A 20,448-nucleotide genomic window follows, 5' to 3' on the forward strand; every position below is an offset into this window, starting at 1 on the left:
CATTTAGTTTCCATGCTTATTGTCTTTCCACAACAATGTTAGTGAGTAAATCTACTGAAATGGCCACCACACCATAACAGAGGAGTGGGATGCGTAAGATGAGAATGCAGAGGTTTAGTCACATATGTCATATCTGTAAAAAAAAAAAAAAAACTATGGACATCTGTTAATCTTTGCCAAGCGCAAACCAGTACAGAAGAATTCAATAAATTGTTTTGGAGGATTTTCCCTTTTTTCCTAATCATTTTGGAGGGTCATCCAAAATGTATTGCTGGTGAAAGGAGGGGCAGGTCTACTTTGACTAAAGTTCCCAAAACTTCTCCAGTGGCCCCTGAAATGAATAATGAACAGTCCCTTAACGTTAGCTAATGTATTTTGTTAATGCAACCTTGTAAGATTTAAGACATTAAATATTACTGTAGTTATGCCTCTTTTTGCTAGTCTGTTCACTTAAATTCTGGTTAAATGTTAGATGAATTCAACAATTAGGGTTCAGTGTTTTGTTCTGCCTACAACGATGAAGCATTGTGAATTTGTGTTAGCTCTAATGCTTTCTTCTGAATGGCTTCTTCTCCGTACGAATGTTGGCTGAGGCTAATGTTGGTATGAAAGTATTTAGAGCTATTTGCCATACTAAACTGATGGTAAGAACAAGGTTTCTCGTTTGGAATAAATAAAATCAATGGCCAAAACATATAAAGCTATAATATTTTTACATTATCCATTATATTTGAGGTTAACAAAAAACCTCTGAAACAAATCAGTTCTTGGAAACTACATGCATTGGGGGGGTGTTACATACATGAAATTACAGTTCAACATTTATTCGGTCTGCAGTCACGGTTCATTATGTTTTCATTACAACAGTTAAAACAAGGACATTTAAAATATTAAATTTCTTTTAATTTATTTGAAATAGGCTATATAAATAATCATGGGGTAGCTAATATCTCCAATATCAGAATCATTTGTGTTTCACAAACTAAAATTAACATTTTTCTGTTGATTTTCAATACCAAGTCAGGAATCTGAGCATTTTCATACTACTATCATTACATTATTTGAGGTGAGTCTTTTTTAGTATTTCATTAGACTTTGAATACAATTTATTATTCTTATGTTAGCTGAATATTTATTTTCTCATCTACTTCAACTCTTATGTTGAGACTACACAATGTTTTGTATATTAAAACGGTCACTGTGTCAGATCAGGCAAATAAAGAGTCTGTTCTGAAAAGCCTAATTAAAGAAAGAAAAATGACAGACCTTTCCTCTGTTTCATAGTTCCACCTAGCAACACCTACATCATTCCTCATCACCATGTTTACAGCTATGTGCTCCTATTGGTCTTGCCATAAAACATGTGTAATTTGTCATATTTGGCGAGAGAAGGCAAAAAACACTTCTCTTTTTGTTGGGACGTCATGGTACCCAAGACCTTGAAAAAATGTATATAGCCTCTACATTCTGTTGGCTTCCATGGTAAGTTGCTGAGTAAGGGGGCTCTCTGAGGGGGAGGGGGGCACTCATTCTTTATGTTTGGTCATGTATAAAAGGAAAGTGTTAAACACAACAGCACATCTACAGCCAACATGACCAACACCAGCATGAACATGAGGGGCAAGGTACTTTAAAAATGTTTTTGTAATAAGCAGAAATGATTGTTTACTAAATAAGATCACTAAATTCACCGTACTGCTTCATTTCTAACCATTACAATTTACTATTTACAGATCATCTTCTACGAGGAGAGGAACTTCCAGGGTCGCCACTATGAGTGCATGAGCGACTGCTCTGACATGTCCTCCTACATGAGCAGGTGCCACTCCTGCAGGGTGGAGAGCGGCTGCTTCATGGTCTACGACCGTCCCAACTACATGGGAAACCAGTACTTCATGAAGAGGGGCGAGTACGCTGACTACATGAGCATGATGGGAATGAGAGACAGCATCAGGTCTTGCCGTATGATCCCCATGGTAGATATAATGTGGCATCCGTGATACTATTATTCTACTACAGGTGACAACCAGCACTAAACTTGATATTAAAACATTCATTTGTTTTTGTTCTCTCCAAAAAACAGCACAGAGGTCAGTTCAGGATGAAGATCTATGAGAGGGAGAACTTTGGTGGTCAGAGTTACGAGCTGATGGACGACTGTGACAACATCATGGACCGTTACCGTATGAACGACTGCCAGTCCTGCCACGTGATGGACGGCCACTGGCTGATGTACGAGCAGCCCAACTACAGAGGCAGGATGATGTACATGAGGCCCGGAGAGTACAGGAGCTTCAGGGACATGGGCATGAGTGGCATGAGGTGGATGAGCATGAGGCGTATCATGGACTCCTGCTACTAAATGTTCACTGAATGTGTCAAATACCATTAAATAAATAATGTGTGTACTATTTCAACTTCTGTCAAGCTTATTGTCCAACTGTCACTATGAAATATTATGCAGTATTATACAAAAATATATTTGAGTTATGAAATGAAGTATATTTGATTTTTTTAGGCAGCAAGCAGCTGTTAGCAAGAACATTTTTATCCTAAAATGTTTCTTTTGAACATCTGAATCACTGTTAAACCCAACAGACAAAGGCTTACCATTGATCTCGAAAGAAGGATAAATATTCAGGTGTATAACAATTAGTAAACTTTACATATAGGCTACGGATAATTAAAAATGAAACAATGAAATCAAATCTGCTTGCAGATGTTGCTGATAAATGCAAGTTACTCCTTTATTACAAAAGTGGTGGCTAAAATATTTACAGGTTTTAAACCCTAAGTGAGCACCTGAACATTGTACAAAACATGAAAGGCGCTTCAGACTTAAGATTTAGAGGTACCATTGCAATTAACCCATGATGTAGCTAACTCTAGCCACTTAAGCTAGTTAATGTTAGCTAATGTTTGTTGTTAATGCAACCTAGTAAGATTTAAGACATTAAATATTACTGTAGTTATGCCTCTTTTTGCTAGTCTGTTCACTTAAATTCTGGTTAAATGTTAGATGAATTCAACAATTAGGGTTCAGTGTTTTGTTCTGCCTACAACGATGAAGCATTGTGAATTTGCGTTAGCTCTAATGCTTTCTTCTGAATGGCTTCTTCTCCGTACGAATGTTGGCTGAGGCTAATGTTGGTATGAAAGTATTTAGAGCTATTTGCCATACTAAACTGATGGTAAGAACAAGGTTTCTCGTTTGGAATAAATAAAATCGATGGCCAAAACATATAAAGCTATAATATTTTTACATTATCCATTATATTTGAGGTTAACAAAAAACCTCCAAAACAAATCAGTTCTTGGAAACTACATGCATTGGTGGGGTGTAACATACATGAAATTACAGTTCAACATTTATACGGTCTGCAGTCACGGTTCATTATGTTTTCATTGCAACAGTTAAAACAAGGACATTTAAAATATAAAATTTATTTTAATTTATTTGAAATAGGCTATATAAATAATCATGGGGTAGCTAATATCTCCAATATCAGAATCATACATTTTTTAGTTAATTTTCAGTACCACGTCATGAATCTGAGCATATTCATACTACTATCATTAAATTATTTGAGGTCAATCTTTATCACTTACTGTATTTTAATCTAGTATTTAAATATATTTGATTAATTGTATAAATATGTTTCTGTTTTCTCATCTACTTCAACTCTTATGTTAAGACTTCACAATGTTTTTGTATATAAAAATGGTCACTGTGTCAGATTAGGCAATTAAAGAGTCATAAATTCTTGCCGTGTTGCCATGTCACGTTGGCCTTAGACCTATGTGATGTCATCAGGAAGGTGCTAGAGACTCTCAGAAACAAGAATGTAGACAAACAATGGCGCCTGAAACAGTGTGTTTGATACTGGCTATCTTGTGTTTTGAAAAGCCTAATAAAAGAAAGAAAGAAAAAAAAGGCAAACACTACTCTTTTGTCGGTACCCAGTCCTTGGGAAAAAAAAGACAAAACCTCTACATTCTGTTGGTTTCCATAGTAAGTTGCTGAGTAAGGGGGCTCTCTGAGGGGGAGTGCCCCACTCATTCTTTACGTTTGGTCATGTATAAAAGGAAAGGGTTAAACCAGGTAGGAAAGCAGTTCAGCAAAAGCACATCTACAGCCAACATGACCAACACCGACATGAACATGAGGGGCAAGGTAAATCTGTAATCTTTTGTAATAGTCAGAAATTACTGTTTACAAAATAGAATCACCAAATTCCCCTTGCTGCTTTTTTTTTTCTCTAACCTTTACAATTCACTATTTTCAGATCATCTTCTACGAGGAGAGGAACTTCCAGGGTCGCCACTATGAGTGCATGAGCGACTGCTCTGACATGTCCTCCTACATGAGCAGGTGCCAGTCCTGCAGGGTGGAGAGTGGCTGCTTCATGGTCTACGAGCGTCCCAACTACATGGGTATGCAGTTCTTCATGAGGAGGGGCGAGTACCATGACATGCAGCGCATGATGAGCATGGGAATGATGTTCGACTCCATTAGATCCTGCAGAATGATCCCTTATGTAAGAGACCTCATGTATTAATACATCCCTTTTATTTTTATACATTTAAACTTCATTTTTACTTTTAAAATGTGTGGCCATACTTACATTTTCCCTGTATTGTATTACAGCACAGAGGTCAGTTCAGGATGAAGATCTATGAGAGGGATAACTTCGGTGGTCAGAGTTATGAGCTGATGGACGACTGTGACAACATCATGGACCGTTACCGTATGAATGACTGCCAGTCCTGCCATGTGTTCGACGGCCACTGGCTGATGTACGAGCAGCCCAACTACAGAGGCAGGATGATGTACATGAGGCCCGGAGAGTACAGGAGCTTCAGGGACATGGGCATGAGTGGCATGAGGTGGATGAGCATGAGGCGCATCATGGACTCCTGCTACTAAATGTTCATTGAATGTTCACTGAATGTATCAATTGCACAATTAAATAATATACGGTATTATACCAAAAAATAATGGGTCATGAAATTAAAAAAAAATGTTTAGACAGCAAGCTGCTGTTAGCAAGCACATTTTCACACTAAAATGTTAAAAATCTGATGAGAAATTTTGCTCTACAATTAACTGTTTCAGACAAAGGCTTACAATTGATGATGAGAGAAGGATTAATATTCTGGGTTTAACAATTCATAATATTACAGGCTACGGATAATCAAAATTTGAACAATGAAATCATAATTCGGCCATTACACTTTTAAAGCAAGGTACAAATTAGTATTCATTATTATACACATTTATACATTATTTACGTGTGAGGCACCTTAATTGTCATACTGTATAAATTAAAAGTTAACTTGGTTATAAAAAAAAAAAACCCTCGAACAAACACTCAGCACATTCATTAATTAGCTAAATAACCTGCCCAAAGGTGTTGCTGATAAATACTTCATACAACTTACTGGCTGCTAAAGTAGTTAAAGGTTTCAGACCATGAATGAATATCTGTACAGCCTACGAAACGTGGAAGGTGTTTCGGACTTTAAAAAAAATCTGATCAGAGGTGCAATCATGGTCAACCCGTGATGTAGCTAACGGTAGCAATTTGAGCTAGTTAGTGTTAGCTAATGTTAAATGTTTATCCCAATTAGTAAAAATTTTAGACATGAAATATTACTCTAATTGTGCCTTGTCTCGCTAGCCAGTTTTCCGTTTACAACTCCCAAGTGTTTTAGTCTGTGTCAGCTGATAGTGTGTGTTGTTAGGCTGATGGAGACTCCGTTTGAGATTGTTTTTCCGGAGAGAGACAATGACGGAGGCAGCACGCTGCAGGCTGACCGCTGCAAACCACACATTTCTAGTCCAGTCCCGATGCCGACAAAGGAGAGGATGCGGAGCAGTGAATGCGGAACAGCTCCAGAATGCGAAATGAAACAGCAGCTGGGTGAGTCAGTTTAACACAGCACAACCCCTCTTAGGTAGGAAAGTATGAAAGTATACACTCATCCAGGCCAGTAGGTCTCACTCTCACGTTAAATGCAACACACAGGGAAAAGGATACAGGGATTAATGTTACCGGCCAGGTTAGCCTTTAGTAGCTGTGGTTTTTGGGTGGTAGCATTTGGGTAACATTTGCTTTACATAGCCTTTCTATACATTGTTGTATTCCCACTTTTGGTGATTGAACATGGCAGAATTTGAGCCAAAGGAGTTTCTTGAAATTGAAGTAACCCATTCACGGTTAGCTAAACTTGATAAACAGGAACTGAGTAAAGTGATTGAGTATTTGGAGTTAAAGGTTTTAGAGGAGGTTAAGAAGCCACAACTCATATTGATCATTTTGATTAACTGCAATTCAGTGAAAAAGAACATGATTGCAGGAGAAAGAAAAAAGCACAAGAAAATGAACGACAGGAAAAAGAGAAAGAGAGGGAGCATGAAAAGATGAAGCTTGACTTGGAAAAAGCTAGGCTGGTTTTAGATAAGAGGCGTCAAGAACAACAAAATATTTTGATATCCGTAAGTTTCCTTCTGGTGCCAAGGTTTGACCCTGAGAAAGTAGAATTTATTTTTTGAAATGTTTGAAAAAGTCACACGCAGGTTGGCCGAAAGAGGAACGGGTAAATCTGATTCAAGGGTCCCTAACAGGCAAAGCTCAGAAAGCTTATGTTGCTTATTATGATATGGTGCGACAGGCAGTTCTAAAAGCCTACGAGCTAGCCCCGGAGGCAAATAGACTGTGATTTAGAAAAAGTACAACTCAGTCAAAACCACGTAGACTTTGCACGTCAAAAAGAGGTAGATTTTGATCAACGCCTTCAAGGAGCTGCGTGAGCTGATGGTTCTAGAACAGTTTAAGCAGAGCCTGCCTGAGGTCATGCAGACCTATTTGAATGATTTGGATGCTAAAACTGTCTAAAGCTGCTGAAGCAGCTGCTAACTATGTCTTCATTATTAAAGATTATTGGCATGACAAACCCAGTGGTCAGGTTAAAAAGATAGGAGAGCTTGAAAAACGCCCATGTGATATAAAAGACATAATTTGATTATTGTCGACAACCTGGTCACATCAAGTCTCGCTGTCCTGCTCTCCAGAGAAAAAAACGTCTTGGGAGAGGGAGAGGGTGGTCGTTCTGTACCTTGCACTCTTATTGGTTTAAACCCTGTTCACAAACAAGTGAAAGCTGTTGATAAAGCTGACTTGGAAGTGTTTGATTGTATCCTGTCTGGCGGCATGGTTGCAGTTAAGGAAGGGGTAGCTGAGGCACCAGATAAAGTCCTTAGAGACACAGCATCAGATCCGTCAGTTATGGTATCAGGTACTATTGACACATTGATTGCAGCAGATAAACAGGATCCCATGTTGAATCCTCTAGGAGAGACAGATTGTACTGATTAAGGGAGAGTGAATGTGCTTATGAGGAAGTGGAGACCTCCTACTCTATCCGCTACTGACAAGTGGAGTGGGCATGACCAGGTCATTGTGCCTCAACTCTGAAGCCTTAGGGGCCATCCACGGAGACGCTTTTTGGTGCAAACGCACATCGTTTGGGCCCGTCGTCCACACGAATGCAGTAAACACACTGCCTGAACACACTTTTTTGAAACCTGGTCCCAGGGTGAAAAAATGGCTCCCTTTTGGCTTCGTTTGGATGGCGAAGCCGCATACTTATTGTATTGATGATGTCATCGCCACACCCCTCGACCTCTTACCCGCGGCCACTGACACACACGACTGCGGTGAAGCTATAAGCGAGCATATCAACAAGCTTACTTCATCTAAATACTTGTCTAAATAAATGTCTCTGCTCCCTGACACTTCCCTCTGCTCTGCCGGTCCTGGATTCTACACAAGATATATTGCTAACGTTATGTAGCTAACGTTAAACATCGCTAAAGCAGCTACGTTACGTTAACGTTAGCTGCTATGGTTATCTGTTTATAAAGTGGAAGTAGACAACTTATCAACTAGCTAGCTAATCTGTCTGTTTATCAACTCCTTGAATGGATTATAGTAACTTTTAGCACGGCTTATTGTAGAAAGGCTACTGCAAGAAAAACGTGTAGATTATCAAAAAGACATTGGATCATTGATGTTTGTTTGACTGCCAGTGTTAGCTAGTTAGCAGAGCTAACGTTAGCGCGCTAACATTAGCTCTGCCAGCTAGCGCGCTGCAATCATATCCGATGGCAGACAGAATTGCAAAATAAAAAGCAATCCAACAGCACATTATACAATGTAAACAAAGACACGTTTTCTTGCGGAGGCGTTTATAAAATGAGCACTGGTGAAAGTTATTATAGTCCATGGATGTATTAAGAGAACGCTAGTCTAGCTAGTCATGTTATGATGGGAAGTGGAAGTGAAAATGCTCTTCTTTTCGTTTTTTGGTGAATTTCTGTAGCAGAAACAGCGCCGGAATATGACGTAGCACGTTGAGTCTTTTACAACTGGATCCGTTTGGATGCAACTATTTTTGAAACAAATCCAGGGAAGACGGGTAAAAAAAAGATCGTTTTGGTACGTGTGGACGTGGCCTTAGTCACTGGATGGTCAGATAGCACATGTACCATCAGAGTGGCCATCGGAGGGAGAAGCATGTGACCAGCACCCGCTATGGTTGCAAGAGACTGAGCTCCGGCACCCACCTCCGTATTTCACTAAATAACTAGGTCTATTACTTTTTCTTCGACGACAAATCATTTTGTCTGTTATCATGGTGACTCGGTGAAACGCCTGCAGGCACGAAAAAGCGGGTCTCGTTGTCGCCTGGGCTATTTGCTCGTTCAGAGAAATTTGCTAGCATGTCGGCGGCTAATGGAGTGGTGGCTAGCGGAGCAACTGATGTGAACACATTCTCTAATGAGGAATTAATTGACCGGGTCTTGGAGAAGCAGCTAAGTGTGCTTAAATCAGTGATCTACAGCGCAGTGTAGGGAGTGCTGGCCAAAATTAATGCCTCACGGCAACATATCGGGGCAGAACCTGACATGCAGGAAATCATGGTATGTGAACCGGACCAATCTGACTGCGTCACATTTACGATCCAGCGGCTTCGGATGCCTGAAGGGATACAACACGAGCTGCACGCTGAACGCAACTCGGACGTGTTCATCTGCCGTGCTGCCCTGGGAGCGACCCACGGAGGGAGAGAGTTCGCCTTCGCTGCAGCTGCGGAGCCGGGTGTTTTCTGGCTGGAATTAGAAGAGGAGGAGGACGCACTATATGCACGGATCACCCCGCACCGCGAGGAACCAGAGGGCGGCGGTGGAACTTTGCGTTCGATGCCGGGGCCGCGACTGGAGGACTCAGCATCCTATGGACTAAGGTATTTGGGCCACTGTACCGAGTTTGACTGGGGGACGCTGTGTGTAAGTTTTGGATCCAACAGTTGAAGGGACATCTAACCAGACTGTAAGAAATGAGGAATGCTGGCTACTCAGTCTACAATCTGTACTTTTGAGGACACTTAATCGGGCTGAAAAAAGGGAACATGATGAATCCTGAGGATGTGCTATGTAAGTTTTGTAACTAAGCTTTAAAGGGACACTTAACCAGATTGAAAATACATGATAAATGCTGGCTGGTCAGTTTACAGTCTATGTTTGTTAACATTTAAGCTAGACTGAAAGAACATGAGGGATACGGTCTGTTCAGCTCATAGTCTGCTTATTGTTCCAACTAGATTGGTCTGTTTTTCACACAGCTTGGTCCAGAAATAGTTCGAAGGTGTTTATAATATTGTTCATGTTTAACATAAGAATTCACTAGACCTGTTTCAATTAACCTGTGACTTAAGACAGGAGGTGTAGTTTTGAGCTGGAGTTTTGCGCAAACTGCATTTGATGTGGTCACGCATCTTACAAATAGAGGAGGGGGTCTGCGGTCTTAGAGGGTTAGGGGAATTATTTTACTTTTTATGTTTTTGTCACACCTTGCTCAGAGCTAACAGTTCACCCTTTGCTACAGATTTGTCAGCAAAATCCGGTAGGGTACTTGAGACACGTATGTATGTACATTTTGAAGATGGCTGAGCTTTCAATCCTTTCAGTTAACATCAGGGGGCTAAATGGGCCAATCAAACGAGCTAAATTCTTGGACTATTTAAGAAGGAAAAACATAGACGTGGCGCTTATACAGGAGTCACATTTACGTAAAAGAGATATAAATCGTCTACAAAATAAATACTTTAAGGTTGCTGCCTCATCTAGTGACGACACTAAAACCAAGGGCTCCATTGTGTTGCTGTCGCGGAAATGCGCACTCACCGTAGACAAAAGCAGTAAAGACCTATCAGGCAGGATATCTTATATATGTACCACGATAAGGAGTAGGAAAATAGCATTTGTTTCGGTATATGCACCGGCTACATATGATGAAAGTTTTTTCCCATGCCTAACCAATGAATTGCTCTCTCTCAACGAATATTCACTAATCATAGGGGGAGACATGAATGCAGTACTTGATTTAAATCAGGATAGATCAGGGGTCAATCACACAAAAGCCCAAAAACGCATATCGGACATGTTTAAAACAGTTGTGGAATCCCACCATCTTACAGATATATGGAGGATGCACAATCCTATTAGCAAGGATTACACCTTCTTTTCCACACGCCACCTCACCCACTCCCGCATTGATTATATGTTGTGCTCCAGTGAGCTTAAGACAATGTTTCACACGATAGCAATAGAACCAGCAATTCTGTCTGATCACAATGCGCTGATAACCACATTCCGCTGTGATAAGTTAGGAGAAAGGTCTATGAGATGGCAATTTAATAATTCCCTTCTCCAGAACACAGCTTTTGATACAGAATTTAGAACCAAACTGGCTGAATTTATATCAATTAACACCGACTCAGTTTCTGACCGTGCATATACATGGCAAGCAACTAAAGGATTTATTAGAGATTTTACATCCTCCTTCGCGGTCAATTTAAAGAGGAAAAGAGAGGCAAGGATAGCGGAGTTGGAAGAATGCTGTAAATTGTTAGAGCAATCTCTTAAGACTTGTTTTTCTAAATCTACACAAACTCTTCCAGTCACAAGTCGAACAGAGCTGAATGATCTGCTAAGAAGAAGATCTGAGTTCATAATGCACAGAGTGAGGCAAAATTACTATTTTAACAGCTGTAAACCAAGCAAATTGCTTGCTCTGAAATTAAAACAAAGCGAATCCAGAGCTACTCTCAACAGCATCCGCACAGACCAAGGTATCTCAACAAATCCTAAGGATATCAGCGCCGCTTTTCAATCCTTTTACTCAAAGTTGTATGAGTCCTCCTGCAACCCAGATCAGATACAGTGCCAGAAGTTCCTAAAAGAACTAAACTTGCCTCTTCTCAACCCAGAATAGGCAGAAGAACTGGGTCAACTGATAACCTTAGAGGAACTTAAATCAGCATTAAAAACAGTTACAAAAAAGGGAAAACACCAGTGTTGGATGGAATTCCATCAGAACTTCTTCTACAGTATTTTGACATATTAGGACCTACCATTTTACAAGCTTTAACTTCAGCCATAGAGAAGGGTACTTTCCACCAAAAAACCAACACCGTGCTGATTTCCGTTATGCCAAAGAAGGGTAAAGATCCTACGGATTGCACAAATTACAGGCCCATCAGCCTCATTGGGACTGATATTAAGCTTTATTCCAAAGTCCTGGCTCTCTGCTTAGAGCGCTTTATCGAGAAGCTAGTCCACCCCAACCAATCAGGTTTTATACCCAAGCGTCATGCTGCAGACAATATACGTAGACTATTTCATGTAATAGAAGAAGCCAAAAAACCTTTCAACAACGGCACCAGTTTTATCAGTGGACACGGAAAAGGCTTTCGACCGCCTAGAGTGGAACTACTTGTGGCAAGTAATGGAGAGGCTTGGTTAGGGGGCCAAATTAATTGACATGGTGCGTACTTTATATGCAAATCCCACGGCCATAGTCTCAACCAATGGATTGCACTCTCAGCCATTTCCCATTAAGCAGGGCTCGCGACAGGGATGTCCGCTATCCCCCATGCTATTTACAATCTCTCTTGAACCGTTAGCCCAAGCCATAAGGCAAAATAAAATCTGCAATATCCAGATTAAATCCAGTAGCAGCTCAATATCATTATTTGCAGACAATATTTTGTTGTACATTGCTGATTTTGAGGACTCTTCCAAAAATTCTTAAGATTTTCAACGAATTTGGCTCAATCTCCAGCTATAAAATTAACTGGAATAAATCTTTTATTGAACAACAGGCATGTGGCATCAATCATTAGTGTTACAATACCAACCCAAAGCAAAATTACATATTTGGACATCACCATACACGCATCCCTACAGCGAGTTTATCAAGGACAATATTAAGTAGTGTTCCAAGAGATCTGGCCTATTGGTGTGCGCTGCCGGCATCCCTACGCTCTAGGATTGCTGTTGTTAAAATGAACATAGTTCCTCGTGTGAATTTCTTAAGTACAATGATCCCCATACCCCCACCGATACATTTCTGGAAGAAACTTGATACCTTAATTCAGCAATATATTTGGAATAATAAACAACCTAGGCTAAAATACTCCACCCTGCAACGTACCTCAAACACGGGAGGCTTGGCCCTCCCCAACCTTAAAGTGTACTACAAAGCCTTTCAGCTACGGGCCCTCAGAGTGTGGATGGACCCCTCATCTACAGTCCCATGGAGAGAAATAGAGCAAAACCTCACTGGAAGTCTAAGACTGCAAGACCTTGCCTTTACAGGTGTCTGTCCAAAAACTGTATGCTAGCCTATGGCCCTATTATCACCAACACATTGACCATTGACCAACTTTAAACAGGTGGAGGAGCAACTATGCTACATCAACAAGTGGCATTTGAACACCCCAATTTGGCACAATACACACTTAATGTCTGGTAACAAACACTTTGCTTGTACGCAGTGGAGTGACAGAGGCATTTATACTGTAAACCAGTTATTCAATGAGAAAGGTATGTTGAGTTTTGAAGACCTAAGAGCTAGTTTTGAGGTCCCCAGGACATCCTTCTTCTACTATTTGATGTGATAGGATGTTGACTTCCTACTGACCCAATTGTTTTGTTACTTAATGACGACTCTAAATTACACCTGCTTGGGAGACAGAAGAAAATTTGGCTAGCCGGCTCAACCGCAACCAAGAAAATGATAGCTCAGCGCTAGCCCCTCCACTCGCTTTGTATAAAACAGTGGTTACCGTATTTTCTAGACATAGTTATGCTTGAGCTCTCTACAGCAAGGATTAACAAAGCCAGGTCATCGACTATAGACCTATGGAAAAACGCAGCAGCACAAGTATCAGTCCTAATGACCTCAGCATCACAAGAAATAGAGGAGAGTGACTAGCCAAGGTGTGATTTCTGTTTTTGTTTTTGTTTATTTGTTTTTGTTTTCCTCGAGACCGCAGAGGGTGGGGGGTGGGAGAGGGTTTTTTGTTCTTGTTCAATTGTATTTGTATGTTCTGTATGTTCTAAATATAAAAGAAATACAATAAAAAATTGATCTAAAAAAAGAGTGGCCATCGGAGGTTAACGTTTTGAAAGCTGATTTCTCCCCTCCTATCCAGGATGTCCCAGGGTCCACAACTTTAGCTGTCCATGATATGGATGTCGGCCGTTCTATCCCAGTTGAGCAACCTCCACATAGGCTAACACCCTTTAGGCTGAAGATCTTGAGGATGGAGTTGGCTTATGTGCTTCTCATTGGAGCCTTAAGTGTTGGATATGTGTGGTTTCTACTGGACATTTGTTCCTGACTTTGCTGCCGTTACTTAGCCATGAACTAATCTCCTTAAGAAAGATGCTATGTTTGGACAGACACCTGTGATCATGCTTTTAGGAGTGTGAAGGCTATATTAGCATGTGAACCGGTGTTACTTGCAACCAACTTCGAGGCACCGTTCGAACTTGCTGTGGATGCCTGTGACATTGCCGTTGGGGAAGTGCCTAAGCAAGCAGATGCAGCTGGATTAGAAAGACCAGTCACTTATTACTTGAAAAAGCAAACTAAACATCAGAAGGCTTATTTGACTATTGAGAAGGAAGCTTTGGGTCTCGTTTTGGCTGTTAAGCACTTTGAAATGTATCTATCTCACTAAAGCCAAGAGGTGGAGGTCTATACAGACCAGGAGAAGATAATTGGCCAGAAAAGATAATTTCCTGGCAGATGCACTGTCACACATGCCAGTAGGGGAGCATACCTGAGTATATCTATGTGAGTTTCTGGTTAACTGCTGCACACTCTTGTAGTGTTTCTTTCCCAAGAGGAAAATTAGATTTTGATAATTCTGTTATCATTGCAGGTTTTATCAAATTTAGAAAATAAGTATGTGTAAGCAAGATTATGTAAAAATATTGGTGTGGGAATTTTAGCAAAACTTTAGAGAAAGTGAAAACAAGAAAAAAACATACAAAATTGTGTGGGTGTCACATATTTCTATGTTTTTTTTTCTCCTATGATATTAATTATGGTGCATCATAAAGTACTGCAACTATTATTACTACTATTAATATAACATACAATAACCAATACAGGTTGTTAGTGTTACTTTAATTGAACTGCCTCTGACATAATAGTAAAACAGTGAAACAGGCATGACCTTAAAATTGGATAAAAGAAAAAAAAAGAAGCTTTGTGTTACCTGGTCAAAAGGATAACATTTCTAAAGTCTTCGAGGGCCCAGTCATATGATTATGCAATACAGAAACACAAGCCTGTACAGCGCTCCATACCATGTTGCTGGGTCAGGGATTTAAACAATGGGGGCCCACTGACTCTGTAGGGTTTGGTCGGGTATAAAAGCAAGGGTTAAACCAAACAGGACAGCAGTGCAGCAGTAGCATCAGCAGCAGCTCATCTACAAGTATGACCACCACTGACATGAGCATGGGCAAGGTAAGCTCCAGGATCATTTCACAAAATAAATCACATCTGTTGTAGTTTAAACATAATATACAGTAGACTTGCTAGATACAATTATGTCCATTTTACTGTTGAGTATAAACTAATGCATCACTTGTGTTTAGATCATCTTCTACGAGGACAGGAACTTCCAGGGTCGTTCCTATGAGTGCATGAGCGACTGCGCTGACATGTCCTCCTACCTGAGCAGGTGCCACTCCTGCAGGGTGGAGAGCGGCTGCTTCATGGTCTACGACCGTCCCAACTACATGGGAAACCAGTACTTCATGAGGAGGGGAGAGTACGCTGATTACATGAGCATGATGGGAATGAGGGACAGCATCAGGTCTTGCCGTATGATCCCCATGGTAGGTATAAAACAGCATCAGTCATATGGATTCTACTACGGGTGACAACCAGCACAAAACTTAATATTAAGACATTTTTATTCTCTCCACACACAAAAAACAGCACAGAGGCCAGTTCAGGATGAAGATCTATGAAAGGGAGAACTTTGGTGGTCAGAGTTACGAGCTGATGGACGACTGCGACAACATCATGGACCGTTACCGTATGAACGACTGCCAGTCCTGCCACGTGATGGACGGCCACTGGCTGATGTACGAGCAGCCCCACTACAGAGGCAGGATGATGTACATGAGGCCCGGAGAGTACAGGAGCTTCAGGGACATGGGCATGAGTGGCATGAGGTGGATGAGCATGAGGCGTATCATGGACATGTGCTAGACATTTTCATTTTAAAATAAAAAATGAAAAATAAAACAAAAAAACTTGAGCTTGTGGCTTTTTTCCTTATTTATGTCTACAAAAAAAGTTAGATTTTATGCACACAACAGACTGAATAAACAATGAGGATCAAACTATAAAGAGGTGTCCAAACAAAGCATGTTCACAACATTACTGAAGATTTTCCGGGCATTTTTCCCTTGAATAATCATGAAAAGAATAAAAAATAAATGATATCACAGACACAACACATGGTTAAAACATACATTATCACACAAACATTGAAGAGTAATTAAATATTTTTTTAAATCCTTTGCATACAGATATGCTGCAACAGAAAATGTAAAAAAAAAACATTTGTTAACATAAATCACAATTAAGCTAAACGGAAAGAAATTGCTATACGAAAAAGTATAAATGTAATTACAAATTATTAATTTTGAGTAACTGCTATGGAATACGTTGTATAAATATTCTGTCTTTCTTTTCCATATGAGATATAATATTTCTGAGATTATGATCAATGTGCCACCTCGTCGTATGACCTCATCTATAGCAGCAGTAGTCAGCCCTGGTATTAATTAATATTCACTACTATTATTATTATTATTATTATTATTATTATTATTATTATTATTATTATTATTATTATTACATTTTCATTTATTTAAAAAGTAAAAGATATAATTGGCCAAGAAGGCACCATAAAATACAATTAATACAATACAAACAGCAGGTTACATGACATAACGAGTATAAACAATAGTACATTACATTACATGTCATTTAGCTGACGCTTTTATCCAAAGCGACTTCCAACCCTGGAGGTGCAAACTCCAGACAAGTAGTAAGTGCAAGTACATTAGCTTTAAATAAGCAAAACTACAAAGATCCATATGAAAGTGCAGCTTTAAAAAAAAAATTTTTTTTTTACACATGCAAGGAATTTGTCTTGGTGTTGTTGGTGTATGTCACACATTCTCTAAATATAAGAAGGATAAAAAGAATATAAACAATATATAAATATAAACATATACACACATGATGTATTAATAAAGATACAAAATAAAATGTTAAATAAAATAATACAATAAGTTAAAAAGTAGTAAAAAGGAACGGCATTGTTTTTAGCAGCCCCCCAATTTTATGTGTCACTGTCTACAGACCACCCTAAAAATGTGCTGCTTTTATCAATAACTTTTCCGAATTTGTTTCCATCATCCACACTACCTATGATAAGATAATTTTAGCCAGTGATTTTAATCTACACATTGATGACGTCTCAGACACTGTCTCACAGGAATTTTTAAATATTTTTAATATTATGGATTTTACCCAACACATCACACAGCCAACTCACAACAGAGGACACACCCTGGATCTTGTCATTACCTATGGCTTGTTCACTTGTGTGTTCTCTGTTGTCGACTTGGCTGTCTTCGACCACCCCTTTTTATTCAGGGGAGACCTCGGTGCGAACTGTTAGGAAACACTATCTAACCTCTGAAGTGGCTGCAAATTTTATCAAGGTTTTAGATAAATGTCCTCCTCTGATTTTACCTGCACCCTGTGATTTTATTATTGAACATTTTAACAGTAAATTGAAATCAAGCCTCAATTCTGTTGCTCCACTAACAACAAAAATGATATTCACCAAACCTACTCCCCCATGGAAAAATAATGAAATGAAAGAGCTGAAAAGAAATTGCAGGGCAGCCGACAGGAGATGGAGGAAAAATAAAATAACAATAAACTATGAAATATTATGTAAGCAACTGAAAATTTACAATAATGCCCTAAAGAATTCAAGAAACACGTACTTTGCTAATATAGTCAATAAGAATAATCACAAAGTCCTATTTTCCACTATTGATCATTTATTTAACCCTGATTTTAATCTCTCACGGAGAACTCCAACAGCCTCTCTTTGTGAAGAGTTTGCAGACCACTCCAGAGGCAAAATTCATACTATCAGATGTAACATTGTATCGTCTCAAAATATGGTTTTAAATACGCCTGAATGTGTGCTTTCACCTGTAGAAACACTGGACAGGTTTGTCCTGGTTAATGCTGAGATGCTTGACAAAGTTTTCTCCACAGTGAAACCCACCACATGTGTTTTAGATCCAATCCCAACTTCATTTTTTTAAACATTTTATGGCTTTTTTAAAGAGGAACTTTTAAACATGATGAATTGCTCTCTTCAGATGGGTGTCTTCCCTGCCGCCTTTAAAACGGCGGTGATGAAGCTCCTTCTGAAGAAGAGCAATTTAGATTGTAATGTTTTTAATAACTACAGACCAGTATCCAACTTACCATTATTAAGTACAATTTTAGAAAAACTTGTTTTTATTCAACTCAATGATTTTTTAAATAATTTGAATATCCTTGAGAAGCATCAGTCTGGTTTTAGGGTAAATCACAGTACAGAGACAACTTTGCTGAAGATTTTAAATGACCTCAGGTCTAACTTTGTGCACAACTGGTTCACCTCCTATCTCACAGATAGAACATTTACGGCAACTATGGATACATGCTCCTCAAAAATCCATGAAATGACATGTAGTGTTCCCCAAGGGTCAGTTTTAGGCCCTGTTCTTTTTAATCTGTATATGCTACCTCTTGCCAGTGTCATCAGGAGGCATGGAATCAACTTTCACAGTTATGCTGATGATACACAGCTGTACATCTCCGTGTCTCCTGATGACACAAGACCAATGGATGCTCTTTTTAACTGTATTTCAGATATAAAATCCTGGATGGCAGAAAACTTTTTACAGCTTAACCAGGACAAAACTGAAGTTTTAATCATCGGTCTTGAGGTTCAGAGAGAGAAACCCCAAACCAAACTGCAGGAATTTTCCTTAAATCCATCATCACAATTGAAAAACCTGGGCGTCATTTTTTACTCTGAGCTTGGGTTTATCCCACATATTAAATACACAACCAAAATAGGTTTTTATCACCTCAAAAATATAGCCAGAGTCAGCCCTATTCTCTCTCGGGCCAACACGGAGACGCTGATGCATGCTTTTATCACCAGTCGCATTGACTACTGTAGTGACCTGCTTTCTGGTCTTCCCAAAAAGAGTATCTCCCCTCTCCAACTGTTACTCAGCCGCTCGTGTGCTGACGAAGACCAGAAGGCAGGCACACATTACGCCGTTTTAAAATCATTGCATTGGCTCCCCGTGTGTTTCAGGATCGATTTTAAGGTTATTTTACTGGTTTTTAAATCTCTTAATGGTCTTGGGCCTTCTTATCTTTCAGAACGGCTTTTACACTATGAGCTGAGGTCCTCTGGTACTGACCTTTTGATTATTCCCAAAGTCCAGACACACACTCACAGGGAGGCGTCATTCCAGTACTACGGCCCCCGTCTGTGGAACAGCCTGCTGGAGGACCTCAGGGCTGCAGAGAATGTTCAGATTTTTAAAAGCAGGCTCAAGACCCACCTTTTTAATACCCCGTTTACACGAAGGGAAGACGCAGATATTTTCCTGTGGTTTGGCCTCTCATTTACACGAAAACCCCGTTTTTATCACAGAAAACGATTATTTCTAAAAACTCCGGCCAAAGTGGAGATTTTGGAAAACTTTCTTTGCACGTTTGCATGTAAACTAAGACAAACGGAGGTTTAGGCAGCCGAGAGAGAGAAAGAGGAAGTGATTCGTTGCTGTTGTTGCTATTTTCTGGATTGTGATTGGCTAACATGGGCTTGAGCTTCTCGTTACAATGCCACCTACAGATGTGGCATGCTCTTAACGACATTGACAGCATATATACACGGGTACATGTAAACGAACACTTTTCTGAAAACGTAGCGGTTCTAAATGTCCGTTTATGAAAATAGCCGGCCACGTGTAAATGTAGTCTAACTTAGCTTTTCCGTGCTCAGCCACACGTTAGTTTTATTGTGTGTATGAGAGAGGGTGTGTGTGGATGTTGGTGGTGGGTGTGTGTCTGTGGGTCTCTGGGGATGCATTTATGTGATGGGGGGTGAGGGAGCAATTGCTTTTAACTGTAAAGCACTTTGTGCTACATTTTACATGTATGAAAAGTGCTCTATAAATAAAGTTTGATTGATTGATTGAAACCTCTATGTTTATGTGCGCCTGCTCTACCCACGGATCCAACCCGGCCACATACATATTGCACCTTTAAGGACATCTGGAACTTGAATTAACCTGATCTTGTTTCTCGCAATAATAACTTGTGGCCACACAATAATATTTTTGTTATATGTTATAACAGTGTTTCTCAAAAGGGGGTCCCGTAACCCTAAGGGTACTTTGGAGTACTGCAGGGGGTACATGAGAAGTCTTTTTTCGGGCTTTTCCGCCTTTAATTTGACAGGACATCGGTCATTCATAATTCCTAAAATAATTATACTGTAATACTGAATGAATTTAGTGATGGATTCTAAACATTTAAATATATATATATATATATATATATATATATATATATATATATATATATATATATATATATATATATATATATATATATTTATTTATTTATTTATTTTTACTGTTTTTCAGTTACAAGATTGTTGTTTAGTATTTATATAGTTTTGCATTGGTCAGGGGGTACATGGCTGAAAAAAAATATTTCAAAGGGGGAACATTATTGCAGAAAAAGTTGGACATATAGTAAGGGTTGCCATAAATCAAACAGGTATTTGCTGCACGTATAGAATTCATGCAGACATTTAAAATAGCGCCAGCACTTGAGAATGTTAAGATCAGTGAAGTTCAAGTTTTTAGTATCAGTACAGCATTTGTGAGAACAGAATAAATTC

At 39.4% G+C, this 20,448-nt stretch overlaps 1 protein-coding gene across 12 annotated transcripts in view; it reads left to right on the top strand.

The window, feature by feature from the left end:
* The window catches only part of LOC116051410 (gamma-crystallin M3-like), a 160,778-nt gene that overhangs the window by 134,172 nt on the left and 6,158 nt on the right, over nucleotides 1–20,448 (top strand). The window contains exons 1-4 of one of the 12 annotated variants that reach the window (XM_036004394.1): nucleotides 1,317–1,322; nucleotides 1,619–1,625; nucleotides 4,287–4,538; nucleotides 4,649–4,996. In XM_036004394.1, the coding sequence (XP_035860287.1) occupies nucleotides 1,321–1,322; nucleotides 1,619–1,625; nucleotides 4,287–4,538; nucleotides 4,649–4,927 (540 nt within the window). In that variant the 5' untranslated portion in view covers nucleotides 1,317–1,320 and the 3' untranslated portion in view covers nucleotides 4,928–4,996. Of the gene's footprint in view, nucleotides 1–1,316; nucleotides 1,323–1,359; nucleotides 1,364–1,574; nucleotides 1,626–1,733; nucleotides 1,977–2,083; nucleotides 2,415–4,091; nucleotides 4,175–4,286; nucleotides 4,539–4,648; nucleotides 4,997–14,788; nucleotides 14,892–15,022; nucleotides 15,266–15,368; nucleotides 15,694–20,448 lie in introns of those variants that run through there. The other 11 variants (XM_036004397.1, XM_036004396.1, XM_031301852.2 and 8 more) reach the window with 11 other exon arrangements.

The sequence above is a fragment of the Sander lucioperca genome, chromosome 8, assembly GCF_008315115.2.
Source record: "Sander lucioperca isolate FBNREF2018 chromosome 8, SLUC_FBN_1.2, whole genome shotgun sequence".
In the NCBI taxonomy this organism is placed as follows: domain Eukaryota; kingdom Metazoa; phylum Chordata; class Actinopteri; order Perciformes; family Percidae; genus Sander; species Sander lucioperca.